We start from the raw sequence: 18,603 nt of genomic DNA, 5'->3' as shown, positions 1-18,603 counted from the left end.
TTTCACTCTGTGCTATTATTTGAGCAGTTCAACCGGGATCAGGCATAAAGCAAAGCAGCCATTAGCTTGGAATAGTTAAAATTCCACAGATCAAAGGGAGAATGCCATGTTAATAGGCATTTAAAATTCCTACAGGCACTTGTCTTCTCTGCAAGCTAACCAAGTTGTATGAAGCACAGGTAAATGACCTTGTTATGAGTCATGTTATGTAATCCAATAACATTGAGCGCTCTTCAGATGGTTGTAGCCTAATATTTTAACTGTGTGTAATAATGAGGATAGAAAATATCTTCAACCGGTTCCAAGAAAGCAGCAATGCAAACATAGTGCTACAATGCCTTTTTAGTGTTTTATGTCTGGGTTTCTTTAATAGCAGAAACGGGAAACGGTTAGGTTGGGCATACTAGAAATAAGTATTTAATAGCTTTTATGTAAATCGCGTCCTTTCCAATGCACTTTAAAAAAAAAAAAACATACATCATAGTTATTCATGCGATATGTTTTGGGATAAATTTGTGCAGAACTATAAGGCACAGGATTAAAATCCAATTTAAGGTCCTTTTGTTGCAGCAGACTGTTGGTTGCCAAGGTTTAAATAGAGTTTTATGAAGAAATTGGAGGCCATCATTGTAAAAATGATTGTACTTTTCCACATTTAAATGTTATCACATCTATTTAAGTTTTTTGTCCCAGGTAGGACCAAATTGTGTTAATAGTACCGCGATCCGGTGTAAACTGCCATTGACTTGAATTAAAGCTGCAGTTTAGTCTTTTTTTTTTTTTATTATTATTTTTTTTTTTTAATTCAAAAGTTTCATGTGGGCAATCTCTAATTACCTAGAGAACTGTATAGCTGCAGGTCAAATCATTCTCCATGTATTGATCGGCGAAATTTGGCGACATCTTTAGATATGGCATATGTTTTTCATCTGCTTCTGTCAGTCAGTGGAAGCTCATGAATATTCATGAGCACTCCTGCACTGACATGTGCAAGAGGGAGGGCAGGGCTGACAAAGGGATGTGCCAGGGCTTGTGGCAGGACATGAAGGGGCAGTGCCTCAGTAAATTCTTGTTAAAATAGAATACAAGAAAATTGGTCTTTCAAAGTTGTTTTTGAAGTGAAACTTCTTTAGTGGCACCTCTGATGGGATAACACTGGATAGATGGTGGGCGAAATATGAAACGGAAGTGACGTCACGTAATGGACGCCGCTCCGCTCACACGTCCCCTGTCACATGTGGCGGCGGCGGCACCCCTCACCCTCCCACACACCCCACACCCGGTTGCTCACATATGCGGCGGCGATAGCCGGCGCTCCTAACTGCCGCTGTTCCGCCGCCCGCTGCCATGCTGCGCGCCACGCATGCGCAGAACCGGCTGGCAGCGGCGCCGTTCCCCACCCGCTGCCATGCCGATAGACAGGAGGAGGGAGGCTGGCGCCGGCGCCGCTCCTAACAGCCTGGGAATGGGGGGGTTTGAGCGCGCCGCCGGGGGGTGGGGAAGGGGGGAGCTTGAGCACGCCGCCGGGGGGTGGGGAAGGGGGGAGCTTGAGCATGCCACCGGGTTGTGGGGAAGGGGGGAGCTTGAGCGCGCCGCCGGGGCTGGGGAAGGGGGGAGCTTGAGCGCGCCGCCGGGTTGTGGGGAAGGGGGGAGCTTGAGCGCGCCGCCGGGGGGTGGGGAAGGGATTGACACACACACATACACACTGACTGACACACACACACACTTACTCTGACACACACACACTGACGCACACACACACACTCTGACGCACGCACGCACACACTCTGATGCACGCACACACTCTGATGCACGCACACACTCTGACGCATGCACACACTCTGACGCACGCACACACTCTGACGCACGCACACACACTCTGACGCATGCACGTGCACACTCTGACACGCACACACTCTGACGCACGCACGCACACCCCAGTGATGTAACGAACACCGCCCCTGAATGATGTGCCTATTCCTTCCCCCCCCCTGTGAGCTCCCCCACCCGCTCAACATTCATGATGCTGGTACTGCTGCCAATAAACACATACACACACACACTGACGCATGCACACTTTGACGCACGCACACTTTGACGCACGCGCACGCACACTGACTGTCACACATACGCACGCACACTGACTGACACACATACGCACGCACACTGACTGACACACATACTCACTGACTGACACACATACACACACTGACTGACACACATACACACACTGACTGACACACATACACACACTGACTGACACACATACACACACTGACTGACACACATACACACACTGACTGACACACATACACACACTGACCGACACAGAGAGACATTCACACAACACAGAGAGAGAGAGAGACATACACTGACACACACACACACACACACTAACTGACACACATACACACACACACTGACTGACACACACACACACATTGACTGACACACACACACACACACACACATTGACTGACACACATGCACACACTGACACACATGCACACACTGACTGACACACATACACACACTGACTGACACACATACACACACTGACCGACACACATATACACACTGACCGGTACAGATACATACACTGACTGACAAACACACACAAACAAACAAACACACATACATACTCTCTGACTGACACACATACATACTCACTGACTGACACATACACTGACTGACACATGTGTGCCGAGCACGCGCGTTATAAGTCAATTTCTGTGACAAAAGTCAAAGAAGTTTCACTTACTATGCGCGTGCACAGCACACACAGCTTTTTTTTAAAAACAGAAAATGCTAAAAGTATTTTTTCTTACTACAGAACTGATTTATTAAAAAAACCACACATGCAGGATATTGACTGAACTGCAACTTTAACTGCAATAGTCCGTATCAGAGGTTAGTGAATAATATATCTATATCTCCCTACTTGCTCTCTCTCTAGAAAGTATTAATGTGGTGTTTGCTACACTTTGTGGTGCAGAAGTACTGTCCTTTTTGTTATTTGAAAGCCTGGCTATTTCATAATCTCAAAAAAACACTTCTCAGTCGCCCATCATCGTGTACTTCAGCACCTTTAATGCAGGGTTGCGCAAACTGAGGGGCGCGAGATTTTTCAGGGGAGGCACTGGTTGCAGAGTCTCTGCGCTCTTCCCCAAGGCATTTATCTCACATTCTCCTCTCGCATTCAAAACATATCTAAAACCTGTCGCTTTTTCCTCCGCAATATTACAAAGATACGCCCTTTCCTCTGTGCTCGACTGCTAAAACTCTGACTCAGGCCCTCATTCTCTCCCGTCTCGATTACTGTAACCTCCTGCTGTCCGGCCTTCCTGCCTCTCACCTGTTTCCCCTACAATCTATCCTAAACGCTGCTGCCAGAATCACTCTACTCTTTCCTAAATCTGTCTCCGCGTCATCCCTGCTCAAGTCCCTCTCCTGGCTTCCTATCAAATCCCGCATCTCACACTCAATTCTCCTCCTCACTTTTAAAGCTTTACACTCTTCTGCTGCTACTTACATCTCAGCCCCAATTTCTCTCTATGCACCATCCCGACTCTTGCGTTCCGCTTGGGATGTCTTCTTTCTACCCCGTTTGTATCTAAAGCTCTCTCCTGCCTTAAACCTTTCTCACTGACTGCCCCACACCTCTGGAATGCCCTTCCCCGCGATACCCGACTAGTACCTTCTCTAGCCACCTTTAAGACTCCCCCTTAAAACATACCTGCTTAACGAAGCATATGAGTAGCACCGTGGCTAATACTATACACATGATACATAAAGCTTGGCCGCTTGCTGATGCACTTACCAGAACGCCCTCCTAGTGTCTCTGTACGTTCTTCCTACCTACCAATTAGATTGTAAGCTCTTCGGAGCAGGGACTCCTCTTCCTAAATGTTACTTTTATGACTGAAGCACTTATTCCCAAGCTCTGTTATTTGTTATTTATAGGATTGTCATGCGCATTACTACTGTGAAGTGCTATGTACATTAATTGCGCTTTATAAATTAAGACATACTGTACATACATACTGTACATTTAAATTAAATGCCGGGGTATCGCGTGAGGCCTCTGTAACTTAGCTTACCTTGTCTCCGGTGATGCGTTGCCATGGCAACGCGGCAGCAAACGACGCAGCGGGGTCATGTGACATCGCGTTGACATACCAACGTGACGTTGCGTGACCACACAGCGTCATTTGACGACGTAGACATGGTAAGGAGGGGGGCGCGAGCGAGGTGACAGTACAGACAAGGGGGAAAGTTTGCGCACTCCTGCCTTAATGCATGCACAAATCGCAGTCAGACCCATATTTACTAAGTGCTACTCCAGAAGACGCCTTTCCAGATTGGAAGGTAACATATGGGCCATGCAAGTAAATGGAAATTATAAATGGACACAGTAACAAACTCCTGGAATGCAGCTCAGCCTTTATTTAGGGCTATTTTATTGCAGATGAACATAAAACATTTCAACGTTTTGGGTGTCAACTGTGTGCTTTCTTTACACTGTGATTTTCTGTTGATCTGCAATAAAATGGCCCTAAATAGAAGCCTATAACTGAAGTCCACAAGTGTGCTACTGTATCCATGTATACTTGCTATATTCAGAGAATTGTAACCTGCGGTGAAGGATTATTGGATGAGTGAGTGCACCTGTAAATGAAGATACTGCAGTGGGCAATACGAAAGGAGGTTGTGTGCTGTCATTTTATCTATTCAAGTAAATGGGCCATAAAGGGGACATCTTTCCTAAGCTGCCTTATTCCATAACAGCTTTCCGGGCTGAAAGACCCCATTTTATCCCATTCATTTGAATGTGCTTCACGGAGCCAACGGTTCCGGAACGTGTCTTGTGACGTACTGCAGAACTGCTTAGTAAATATGGAGCTTAATGCTTAAAGCACTGTTGACTCCAATCCTGTCTAATTCTGCAATCACTTTTTGACACCATATGTATTGTAGGAACAGAGAGGTGCAGTTAAAATGCAGGTCACTTCTAGTTATCCTGATTGTGTGTGCTAATCTCAAAATAGAAGGTGCAGTAATTTAACTATCTATACCTGCTACTATAAAGTTTTAATCCTACAGTCTTTGGGTATTGAGTAAAAGTGTGTGAAGAGGATTATTACTGATTTGCAGAAAGCCATGTAAAATCTAAGCAATCCATGAATGGCTTGAACTCTGTGCACCTTCTGTAATGCAAATTAAAAGCAAGGCTAACTAAATCTGCAAAATATTTCCGAGTAAAGTCTTGTAACTTTTTTTTTACATTTTTCTATTTTTTAAAATTAAACTTCAGACCTGAGAAATGAAATATGGATTTTTGAGCTGGTTTACTTCAGTCATTATTTATAGAAACTGAAATGACACCTACACAAAGAGCCCTAATGATACAGTTGTTTGAAAAATGTTTCATCTGCTCAGGAGCTTGCTGGGATTCTGTGTGTTTATCTGCTCAGTTTTACCAGGGTTTCCCTTCTCGACATTGTAATGGGCACTTGGCGAAATTACCGTTCAAAGGAGAAAATGGGGACAAGGAACTGTATGCATGTATGCATGTATGCATGTATGCATGTATGTATGTTTGTACAGGCATACCCCGGTTTAAGGACACTCACTTTAAGTACACTCGCGAATAAGTACATATCGCCCAATAGGCAAACGGCAGCTCACGCATGCGCCTGTTAGCACGTCCTGAACAGCAATACCGGCTCCCTATCTGTACCGAAGCTGTGCGCAAGCGAGGAGACTATAGAGCCTGTTACACATGTGTTATTTACATCAGTTATGCACGTATATGATGATTGCAGTGCAGTACATGCATCGATAAGTGGGAAAAAGGTAGTGCTTCACTTTAAGTACATTTTCCGCTTTACATACATGCTCCGGTCCCATTGCGTATGTTAAAATGGGGTATGCCTGTATATATTTACGTAGTACCATTTATGTACATGGCACTTCACAGCGGTAATATACATGACATAATAATATAACACATAACGGGAATAAGCGCTTCAGACACGACAGTAACAATAGGAAAAAGAGTCCCTGTCCGGAAGAGCTTACAATCTAAGTAAGTGTTGATTATGAAGAATTTACAAAGACAGTAGGAGGGTGTTCTGGTAAGTGCTTGTGCAAGGGGTCAAGGTCAGTGCATCTGAGATGTATAGTACCAGCCAGCGGAGCTACTCATATGCTTCATTAAAGAGATGTGTTTTTAGCTAGGTCTTAAAGGTGGATAGAGAGGGTGCTAGTCGGATATTGAGGGGAAGGGCATTCCAGAGGTGTGGGGCAGTGAGTGAGAGAGGTTTAAGGCGGGAGAAGGCTTTAGGTACAAAAAGGGTAGACAGAAGACATCCTTGAGCAGAACGCAAGAGTCGAGCAGGTGTACAGCGAGAAATTAGGGCTGAGATATAAGGAGGGGCAGAAGATTGTATAGCCTTAAAAGTGAGGAGGAGAGTTTTGTAAGTAATATGGGATTTGAGAGGAAGGCAGTAGAGGAATTTCAGCAGGAGAGACGCTGAGACAGATTTAGGATTCATTGTCTTTCCTGCACCAATGTTCATTCAAAGGTTCGCCTAACCTCTTATGCAAAAAATATAACCCCCATGCTTAATGCATGAAAATAAGAGTGGTGGGTGTGATGAGTAGTATATATGAAACTCAGGATTTATTGTGACAATATAAAGGGGGATTTGCTGAGTATTGGAAAGGTACTGTGGAAAATGCTTTAAAGCAGCAGTCCAAGCTGCCATTTTTTTATTTTTATTTCATTTTTTCCCCTTTAATATGTGCATCAATACAATCCACACAATGATGAGTAATTTGCTAAGTTGCCTATCGATCCGTTCTCCTGTGATCGATCAGGGAAGATTTGGCTCGGGGGTTCACTAAATGGATGTCAGTGCAGCAGAAGAGGACCAAAGATGCAAAGTTCTGTGGGGAAGATCATGTGACCAGGCAGTCACTAGATACAATTGGTGCACTGCTAGAGAGAGGGCAGGGCTCAAAAAGGGGTGTGCCAGAGCCTGTTGAAGGGGATTGGACTTTGGAAATGGTTGCTATAGAAACACTTAATGCTTGTGTCTTTATAATACAGTACATTGAAAATGTAATTCAGAGTTGTAGCATAAAAAAAAGTATTTTCACATAGTACAGAACTGATTTATTTTTAAAAAAAACATGTAGGATATTGCTTGGTCTGCAGCTTTAACATCAGTGTTTTAGATGTTCAATGACGCTTTAAAAAATATACTCTACGTGTGTGTGTGTGTGTGTGTGTGTGTGTGTGTGTGTGTGTGTGTGTGTGTGTGTGTTTATCTGTCTTCATACTGTAGATTGATCCAGCAGTATAATATATTACAAAAGTAGTATATTAAGGATTGTTATAAGCTTCAATCCTATTTGCAGAACAGACAGTTGAAGTTGTATTTACTATTTCATGACCGAGCAAGAATGTTGAGTAATCAGCACATAACTGGGAATTTCCTAATTTACGACTTGACACCAACTCAGCTGCTTCTTTGTAATGACATTCCTCACCTTTTTTTAAAGTGAGACACTCAGTGACTGAGAGCCTCAATATCTGCCGTAGGCCTTTATTCTAGGTCGTCTTGCATTGCATCATAGACTTTTCAGTGTCATTTTATATCTTGGTGTCATTTAAAAGAAATAGGTGTAAATTGTAATGCTTACAAAAATATATATAGATACCATTGTTTGTATAACTACAATATTAGTCTGGCAGCATCATATCTGGGTATACAAATAGTATAGCGGGAAGAGACCGCTGCCACAGTATTTCATGTGGAACTCTCATAATGTGCATTTCAACCACTAAGCAGCAGGGAACCTATTATTGGGGATTCCTGTTTCCAGTGTTTTATTTTTTCAGAAAATCAGTGTTTATTTTTAGTTTTGTCTTCTGTTGTTTTCATTTTATTAAGTGTTAATTCCACTGTTATCAGTGTTAACAATGGGGGGAATTATCAGTGTTAACAATGGGGAATAAGCATTTGAATTTTGTCTTCATCAGCGCACATTTTAGTTTCTGTGATGCCTTTTTGTCTCTTACTTGTGGGCTGTAATGAAGTACAGTAATATTGCTGAAATGAAGATGCTGTTGATATTACTGACCATGTGACTGCGTAATGCTAAAGACCCCAACAGTAGGATAAATGAATGAATGAATAACCAGGTACTTGTAGGGGGGACCTCTAAACATAAACTTGATAGAAGACAGGTACTGGGTTGCAGTCCCGGATGGTAAGCTCACTAATAAGTGACGCTGTTGTTAACAATAACACCAGGAAGATTGAGCATAATAACACCCTATAACGTACCAATTGTCTAAATAAAGTCCTGAACAGGAAAACATGTAGCAAGCGATTGACTCACTCTGAGTGCTGCACAGTCCATGCGATCCAAAGGTGAGGGGTCCCCAGGTGCGCTTCCGTCCAAGGGGTAGGCTAGTAGAGAAGGAGAAAAACTGGAAGAGCACTACTGTAGGTATCAAAAAGGTAGAAAGGAGGGGTAGAAAGGAGGGTGCGTATCACATAAAAAGATTATTTATTGGTCATGGAAAAACAGGGCAATGGAGAGCCCTACCAACGTTTCACGCTTCACAGAGCACTTTCTCAAGGCTTTCTTGAGAAAGCGCTCTGTGAAGCGTGAAACGTTGGTAGGGCTCTCCATTGCCCTGTTTTTCCATGACCAATAAATAATCTTTTTATGGGATACGCACCCTCCTTTCTACTTTTTTGATACCTACAGTAGTGCTCTTCCAGTTTTTCTCCTTCTCTGTTGATATTACTGAAATGGACTTGGGAGGTCTCTGTAGAAGGATTGAAAGCGATGTTCAGTTTCCATTTTGTAAAGTCAGTTATGTCTTTAGTATCCATTTTGTGTGTAAGATGTGTGTGTGGTGTGGTTTCGCTCCTAAGTAGATTTACGACTGTGCCTGAAGTAACGCCTACATTCCCAGATACCTATTCAGAGATGTTCTAGGCCAGTTCTAACCAGGCTTAATGAGCTGAAAGATGATTGGTTTAAGAATTAAGGCGTGGTTAGTATAATCTGCCTAGTAACACATTTTAAACAAATGAAATATATAAAAAAAAGCCTGCTTGGACACTCCCTGGCAGAGAGTCTTATAGACTTTTTTGAATGAGTATGATCATACTTTGCAATAAACTACTTATTATCAAATGAACCCATTTGTCAGTTTGGAACAATTGACAGTTGGCTGCCAAAAGAAGGGGAATTGAATAGGAAAGGATGCTTAATTCCAGGTGTTTATTGGTTTTAACCAAAGGTCAAGATGATCAGTCGTCTGTGTTTCTCGGTTAGAAACCTAAAACTGAAATGCTTACTTATACAGTACTCCATGTATAAAAATGCACTAACTTTTTCAGACCCAAAGCGATTTCAGTCTTCCAGATAGAAAGTTACCACTTGCCAGTGTTCCTACTATTTGCTGCAATGCCATTCGGAGTATAACTCTGGCCCAAAAGCCAAAGTTATTAGACACCCTATGTAATATTCTCTCTCCCCCCCTTCCCCTCTAAAAAACCTTAATGGCTTCAGCTGTCAGACTGGGCCATATTCGAACCTGAGCCACACCTTATCCTACAATTCGCAGCCACCCTACCTTCTTGTTCCAACATTGTCCCTCACTCCCTCTATATTGTTGGCTCACAGGCAGGGCCCTCATTACCTATTTGTATCTGTTTGTGCATGTTTGTCCTCAATTGTATGTAATGGTTCATGTAATAGACATAATTCTGTACCACGCTGCAGAATGTTGGCGCTTCACAAATAAACAATGATGATAATATCTTCAATTATAAAAGAAAAACTGCACTATTACTGGGGCTTGTGTTTTGGATGGAAATGCTCATTTTGTTATTTATTTATTTTTACAATGGACGGCATAATATATCATACTCCCCTCTTTCGCAGACTCCCAGAACATCTCCCTACAACCTGGAAACAACATAACTATCTTAATAAAGCCGGGTGGCAAGAGTCCCCCATCGCCTCCCTGTTACATCTGCACAATAAAAGATGGCTGCAAGTTGTCTACCCTACAAATACGCCCTGGGATGAATGTCATTTACAATTACAGCTGCCTAAATCCAGAGAAATACTTTGTCATGGAAATCCAGAAGGTGATTGGTAAGCATCTTGAATGTTTAGCATTTCTCGTTGTGTGGGCTATTCTTACAGATGGCCTCTTTTTGTTAACGATATGAACAAATAATAACTTGACATTATTGGCACTTTGTTGCATCCATGCGATGAAATATCATTTTCCTGGGTACGTTTCACGTGATCTAGGCTGTATTGTAGCTTCCAAAGAGGAGATTAAATGTATGAAAGCTCCTGTAATGTAAGTGACTGGGGATGGAATACAAGTCTGTGTGTTCAAGACCAAGACTTTTACAAAGTAAAGAAACTTCCAGCAACTGCTCAGTCATTTTTGTATCTTTTGAGCTAGCTTTAAAAGAAGCCTGAGAAAACTCTGCTCCTGGATCACAATCCCGTGCCTCCTTAAACTTAATTGTTGTATGTACAGTATGTATGTATGTATGTATGTCTTTATTTATATAGTGCCATTAATGTACATAGCGCTTCACAGTAGTAATACATGTGGTAAGAAAGGGTTTAGAAAGGGTTTTAAATGGAGGTACAGGGTGAAACATAAATGGGACTAAGGGACTTGTACTGGGATATTTGATATCCCACTGTGCCGTTACCATTTTCCAGTCCATTTCTGCCTTTATGCCTTAACTCCTAGAAGAGAAAACCAGAGCTTTAAAGGGTTGACATCTTTTTGTGTGATCCCCAGTATTTCATAACACTTGTATTGGTAAAAAAAAAAAAATTGTATAAGTATAACAAAAATGAAAAGACCGCTAAAGTCTTCCGGTAGAAGGGACATCAAGTGAATAATGCTTGTTTTTATCCCTAGATTGCACTTCTAGTGTGTGCCCCTTTGGAAATGTAGCCCTACAACCATCAAGCTTACGTGGTTTGAACAGAACCTTTTCATGGCATGTGGCAACTGCCCGGAATATGGGACTCGAGCTAAACTTTTCCACTCCATGGTTGCGACAGATCAACTCCTCCGACAAGTGTCCGGATCTGGTCACTTTTGATATCAGCACTTCTTTGCGTAACTCTCCCGTCAACATTGGAACCTTCTGCAGGAACGGCACGGTGTCACGCATTAAAGTCCAAGGCGGAGGCATTGTTGCTCTGTATCTGCCCTGGTACGAAAGCCTCACGCAGTCTGGATTCCGCATAGCAAACCAATCTTCCATTAAACGTACGTATATAGTAATAAGCCCTCTAATCATGTTTAATTTAGTATTTTGTTTTGCAGGTTGCAATGCCTTTTCACTGGCTTGTCGTAGTTGTACATTAGCTTTCTCAAATCAATTTTTTGTGGTCGTAGTCTTTCTCAAACGTGAACCATATTGATGTAAATGAACCCCATTCTTTATTATCTTTCTAAAGCCAAGTACCTACAATAAAGTTCTTGCATGGTATCTTCTGCTAGTTATTCTGACTTGCTCCACCCCACCTGGCAGAACAGTCATGACTTGAAACTTCTGATCACGGAAAATCTCTTCCTAAAATTCATCGGTAAGACATCTTGAAGGCCAGCCATGTTCAGTTTAATATTTTAGGCAACCACAAGCCATTCAAATTTGGTGAGCTGGAGAAAACGAGTGAGGTGGAAAAAGACTCACTATTGTAAGTCATGAGGAAGAAATCTTTACCAAACGTGTGTGTGTGTGTGTATCTGCACATTGTAATAAATATTGCAGTTCTATTACAACAGAGCAACTGGAACATTATAAACAACGTTTTCTTAATTCTGTTTTTTTACTTATTGTGAAAACATTTAGTTATGTATGATCCCCAGACTTGCATGCCTTCAAGGAACAATCCAAGCTCTTTGTTTTTTGTTTTTTTTGTTGTTCTTATTACCCAGGTTGGAAGCATGGGGTCTCCGGAACAGAACCTCATTAATTTCAGCTCCGGGGATAGCCTGCTTCCGGAGATACTTACCTCTGTAGTAGGTGCCGGTAGCCACTCCTGCTGGGCTTTAAAGATTTTAAAGCCAACACGTTGTGTGGGCCAATAGGAAGCCGAATCTGATGTTACGGCTTCCTATTGGCTGGGAGCTTTGAACAGCGGCAGTGTTATGGAGCAGCCTGTAGGCGAGGGCAGTAAGACGCTAAGACAGAGGGTTACGCTTAACCGGATCGGTTTATTAACCAGAAGACAACTAAACAATAGAGACCCAATCCCTTTAAGGCCAAAAAATCATAAAATAAACCCCTATTCCCTATAGGGAAACTAACTCAATACTTCAGCCCTATCTATCGGCAGCTGGCCAGCTAAACTGGCTACCAGCTTTAAAATATATAACACAATATTATATAGCACTATAACACAAGGGAACAATATATAGTCTTATCAGACATGCTGGTCCGGCATCCCCGATTTCTCCAGCTGCAGGCGTGGAATTCCTGCTGCTCGCAGGAAGTCTTTTGCCCTTCTTTGTGCAGGCTTCTGCTGCGTGGGGCGTTGAGTTCCCCACTGTTTCAGGCAAAATCCTCTGGTCAACAAAGCCTGAATCCCTGCGGGCTGGAGCTCTGTGGTCTGTGATCCTCTCGCAGTCTCCAAACAGGGACAGTGCAAAGCAGCCACTTCCTGCATTTTCTACCCTTTCAATCAGGAATTTAATTACCTCCACCTCCCAGCTCAGGAAGGAAACCCGACACCTGTGCAGTTTCCAGCCTTGTAAAGGGAGTTAACCTCTTCACTCCCTTACTGGCAATTACGCGATTCCCTGGTAGCAGAGTGGCTACAGCACCTACTACGGAGCAAAGTATCTCCGAAAGCAGGGGGTCCCCAGAGCCGAAATTAATGGCTTTCAGCTCCGGAAAGACCACCTGGGTAAAAAAAAGGAGCTTGGATTGCCTCTTTAAGGAATAGCTTTTTTTATGTTTATGTAAGTGCATATAGAGTACACAGCATATGAATGAATACAGTCTGTTTGAATATTACTCTACATGGTTTTCTGTTTCTGTCAGCAATTTATGTTGCTGCTAACTAAACTCGGGCTACACCTCCTGAAATACATTTTGCTCATTATTTGTTTTTTTTTTATTTGACTTGCGGATCAGAAGTGATGGACGCAAAGGAAGGAATTGATTACATTTCTATTATGAAAAAAACAAAGTCCTTTGGTAATCTGCTCTAATTGTAGAAGTGTGTCCCCCCCTCCCCATATCTTTATGAATTCATGTTTAATTAATAGCTCTGTGATGATATACAAGAACGTGTTTAAGTAACATGGTTTCCAATTAAAGGATGAACACATCTGTTGTTTGTTTGTTTTTAAAGTACTGGCAAATGTAATATTTTGTTAGTCTCATTAAAACAACATCACAAACAGTGTGTGTGTGTCAGAATAAGATCACAAGTTATCTATATTACCAGCAAAACATATTTTATTGCATCCATAATGCACACAATTCCCCAGGGGGAACCTTCAGGGTTGTGCGCATTGTGGATGTAATCAAAATGTTTTGCCCTAACTTAGTGATGGGTCGGTAATATCACTTGTGATCTTATTCTGACTGTCCCTTATCTCCTTTTCCCGTGCAGCATGACTGCCTCCTGGAAAGGCTCCTTACCACTTGTGTGTGTGCGGCCATCTTGTATGTATGTACACTGGCGACACACTTTATTCGAGCTCGGCTAGTCCCACGAATTCGGGTATACTCGGGTGTATTGAGGTTTGTGACTGTTTTCTGCCCGAGTGCATTGAGTTATTTTCCAGGCAGGGATTGAAGCATTTTATTCCCGCTGGCTGCAATACTGCACAGTATATATATATATACTGCATTACAATTCATGAATTTATGCCATCTGGTAGACACGCGAAGCATTGCAGCCTATTAAATCCTAATCATTATCATTTAACAGATCAGCCGCCCATCAGCCAGGCATGAACCCAGGCTGGGAAGGCAAACGGAACGGGGCTTGTCAGAGGTGAGGAGCGGCGCATTCCAGGTATCTGCCAGGTACATACTGGGTATTTGCTCGAATAAAGTGTGTCGGTGCAGTATGTATTCTCTTGTTCAGTAAAAGGGTTAAAGGCACGAACATTGGGACAGCTTTGAGCCTGCCAGTCCCGAATCTGGGTTCAATATCCAAGGATTCTTTCAAATTAATTATGAACATTTTGCTTAAATAGCACATTGCTTTACATACAGTAAGAGACCCAATGCGTCATTGGACACTTTTGGTGCTTGAGACACAGAGAGAAAGTGATTTTCCCAAAGCCATGAGGTTATAGAACTAGCATTGTTACTGGGTTTGTGCCACTTCAAAAAATGACCTTTTAAATTTGGCGGTAAAAAAAAAATGGTCATCAAACAGGGCAATTAGTGATGTAAAATAGATATGAAGGAGCAGTTACGGAGCTAAAATAATAGCAAGGGGGCAATTTCTCAGGTAAAATAGCGCTCCAGGATTTCATTGTATTAAGATTGTCTGAGAAACCCGATTTTGTATATATGTTTTTCTTATACCAATCAGAATTGTTTATGTTTAAACAGGAATGTTTGCTCTCGGTACGAAGTAACATGTGATTACTAGTTTTATTTCATTAAAGGTTGGGTAATGTTTACAGAGCTATCGAAACCTCGTGAATTCTTCTTCTATAAGTTTAGATTAAGGCGACATCTATGATGTTTTAAGAACTGTGTATGCACTATCCCACCTATAGAGAACAGTCTGTCTATTGAAGCGATTTCCCCCCTTCCCCCCTCCCAAATAAAAAAAACACACTTTCAATAGTATAAAAATGAATCCCCAAGAGGATATAGATGATAATAGGAAAGTAAATGTGAGTCTTTGGTCTGCATATATTTGATGAATCAATTAAGGTTTATTAAGTATTGGGCATATTATCAAAGATGAATCACATCCAGAAGGGAAGTCTAAAAAAACTAAATTGAGAAGCGCATGTTCTATACTGTCATTTTTTGTTTTGTTTTAATATGACAGACCAATGCTCACTCACAAGGTATAATATACAATATCTTAAAAAGCAACACAAGATCACGCTTGTTACCAGCTGTCTGCCAGGTAAGAAAAGGGGTAAATCCACCATCCAGAAGAATTTGTAAGGGAAATCACTGATCAAATCGGGTTCACAATATATTTTGGACTCTTCAGCATTTGAAAAGTATCCTCGTGAAGGAAACGCTCTGTTTACTGTGATAGTATCTCTCCCCAAAGCTCTAATGAACAAGGTGTGCAAGAAAGTCAAAGCGTCACGATGGCCATGATCAATAACCCAACGTGTTCCACCACTGGAAATGTCACTTTATCAGGGGGTGAACCAAAGGCACCTGGAAGATCATTGGGGAAGCCTTCATCCGGCAGTAAATTGACAAGGGCTGATATGTATGTGTGTGTGTGTGTGTGTGTGTGTGTGTGTGTGTGTGTGTGTGTGTGTGTGTGTGTGTGTGTGTGTGTGTGTGTGTGTGTGTGTGTGTATATTTTCCATCATTAATGTGCAATGAGAGCACAACCAGAGCTTGTTAATGATCATCTGTCTGAATAAATGTCTGTTTCCTCGAATCAAGAGCATTTTCTCCTGGGGGCGTTCTCCAGATATAACGTCCTTAAACCCGGTAGATGAACCATAGGGATAGATGGTAATATGCCTCATCCTCGTGGATGAAGTAGCTTCCCCTGTCCGTTATAGGGAAACTCAGCGTTCCATAGGTACATGCGTGTGGTGATGTACCATTGTGTTTTGTCACTATACTTGTGTCCATCAGAGGTGTGTCCAAAAGCAAGTGGTAATGATCCTTAAGTATCCATGCATAGCCTGGTTACAGTCCCAGTTAATGTAAGAAGGGAACAAACAGTCCAATATCAGTTTGGTCAAAGTGTGGATACAATATACCACACAATTGTATACAATAAGATGAGATGTGAGTAACCATTAAATGTAAAATAACATAGGCTAAACTCATATGACCAAGTAGAAAAACAACTCCCATGACTAGTGTATAATGTACATGAGCCTATAAATGGATATCTATTGATTAAATCAACTTCTATAATATCCTATGTGATGGGTATATCAATGCAAGTACAAATCAATATGACTTACTAGAGCTCTCCATCGTGAAACAAAAGGAGTTAAAAATACATATCCATAAATGTAAATAACATAGGTGTATATAGCATATATGTAGTAAATGTGAAAGGAGAAAAAAAAGGATGTAATTTCTCTCCAGAAGAACTTGCATAGACTGGAAACATGGGTAGGTAAATGGTAGATGAGGTTTAATACAGATACATGGGAGGTTATGCATTTGGGAAACCAGACTAAACAAGCGACTTACAAACTAAATGGGGATAAATTAGGAGAATCCTTGATGGAGAAGGATTTAGGAGTGCTTGTAGACAGCAGGCTTAGCAATAGTGCCCAATGTCAGGCAGTAGCTGCAAAGGTAAAAAAAAAGATCTTATCTTGCATTAAACGGTGAGTTGATGGAAGGGAAGTAAACTAGTGATGTACCGAGTACCCGGCGTTACCCGGCACATTTCCAGCTACCCAGACATTACTCGGACCTGGCAACTGAGAAGTGGGCCCGGTGCCGGGTAATGTCAGGGTAGCTGGAAATAATCTTATTACTTACCTTTCAGCCAGCGACGGACGACATCTAGGAGAGATAGGTCAAAGAGAGGAGGAGGGGTGTTATTTTATATTGCAGACACCTTACAATTTACACTGGTAAACTGCCCCCCAAGACCAACCTCTTTTGAAATCCTAGTTGGCAGAATCTGCCTCCCCTTCTCTAAGCCCGTCCTGATTGCTGGCATCTACCGCCCCCCTAAAGCCCCTCTACAATCCCTGACTGATATCACCTATTTTCTTGGCTCCATTTCCTCTCAGAATGAGAAGAGTGAGCTGCTAATTCTTGGGGATTTCAACTTCAATTGGCTTGACCCTAAAAACCACAAAATCCACACACAAATAAAGTTGCTTAACCTATCGCAACTCATTTCCCAACCCACACGGACAAACCTGAAATCGCACAACCATTCCCTGCTTGACTGGATTCTCTCCTCAAATCCCAGCAGAATCCAATCCTCTGGCATCCTTCCTGACATTTTCAGTGACCATGCAATAGTGTACTGTGTAAGGAAAATTAAACCGCCCCAATCAAGCCCTAAAGTTCTCCTCACTAGAACATTTAGAAACTTTTTAACCCACAACAATTTCTGGCTGACCTTACCAACTGCCCATGGCACAGAATCGATTTAATTCCTGACCCTGATTCTGCGCTCGACTATTTCCAATCCGAGTTCTTAAAACTCTGTGATACCCATGCTCCACTACGCAGAATAAGGGTACGAGGTGCCCACCTTCCATGGGTTACACCTGACCTTATAGCACTCTACCAGTTCAGGGATGCCTTGTGGAAAAGCCACAAAATAACTGGCACTACCAAGGATCTCAATCACTACAGATGCCTGCGGAACGTGTGCACAAGGCAAACAAGGCACGCAAAAGCACAATATTACTCTGACAATCTCCTCCAGAACACATCAAACCCAGCTAACTTCTGGAAGGTTATCAACAACATATTCCAGCCTTCTAACCACCAACAGCCAAGTAATATCACTAAGGGCGATATTACTCTGACAAACCCCACTGACATTGCAAATGCATTCAACGATTACTTTGTGGGGTGTGCTACTAACTTATTAGCAAAACGCAACCCAAACCACAAACCTGAATCTCATCCTGGGAGTACCCCTATAGCCCCAACCGCTCCCAACATTGCCCACAATTTTCTATTTGGCCCAGTATCCGAAGAGGAGATTACACAAGCGCTTCTCAAATTAAAACTAAGCAGCCAATGTGGACCTGACTTACTACAATCTAGGTTCCTAAGACTTGGTACCCCAGCAATTGCCAAACCAATTGCTTCCATAGTCAACTCTATCCTGTCTGCTGGCCATATCCCTAAGACCTGGAAAGCTGCCAGAGTTGTCCCAATCTTCAAAAGTGGGGACAAAAACACTGTCTCAAACTACAGACCAATCTCCCTTCTCCCAATCCTATCCAAAGTCATGGAAAAATGTGTCCACTCCCAATTAAGCGATTACTATAACAAGACAAATTTTCCTAGCCAATTCCAATCTGGCCTTCGCCCCAAACACTCTACCGTAACTACCCTGCTAAAAGTTTGCAATGAAATCCAGTGTGGAATGGAACGGGGTCAACTCACTGGTGCAGTATTCCCAGATTTTGCAAAGGCTTTTGATACTGTTGATCATGCTATCTTGCTCAACAAACTCCAGAGCTCTGGAATAGGGAAGCATGCTTTAAACTGGTTTCAGTCCTACCTATCGGGTAGATCCCAACATGTGTCAATCTCTGGCGCTAACTCTAACCCCCTGGCTATCACCTGTGGCGTCCCGCAAGGCTCTGTTCTGGGGCCCCTACTCTTCTCAGTGTTCATCAATGATCTT

At 42.3% G+C, this 18,603-nt stretch overlaps 1 protein-coding gene across 1 annotated transcript in view; it reads left to right on the top strand.

The window, feature by feature from the left end:
• Positions 1–18,603, top strand: part of CDCP1 (CUB domain containing protein 1) — a 94,745-nt gene that overhangs the window by 37,698 nt on the left and 38,444 nt on the right. The window contains exons 2-3 of the mRNA XM_075586728.1: positions 9,976–10,191; positions 10,988–11,344. Of these exons, the coding sequence (XP_075442843.1) occupies positions 9,976–10,191; positions 10,988–11,344 (573 nt within the window). The remainder of the gene's footprint in view (positions 1–9,975; positions 10,192–10,987; positions 11,345–18,603) is intronic.

The sequence above is a fragment of the Ascaphus truei genome, chromosome 2 (assembly GCF_040206685.1).
Source record: "Ascaphus truei isolate aAscTru1 chromosome 2, aAscTru1.hap1, whole genome shotgun sequence".
NCBI classification, from domain to species: Eukaryota; Metazoa; Chordata; class Amphibia; order Anura; family Ascaphidae; genus Ascaphus; species Ascaphus truei.
This window is presented reverse-complemented; position numbering and strand designations above follow the sequence as displayed.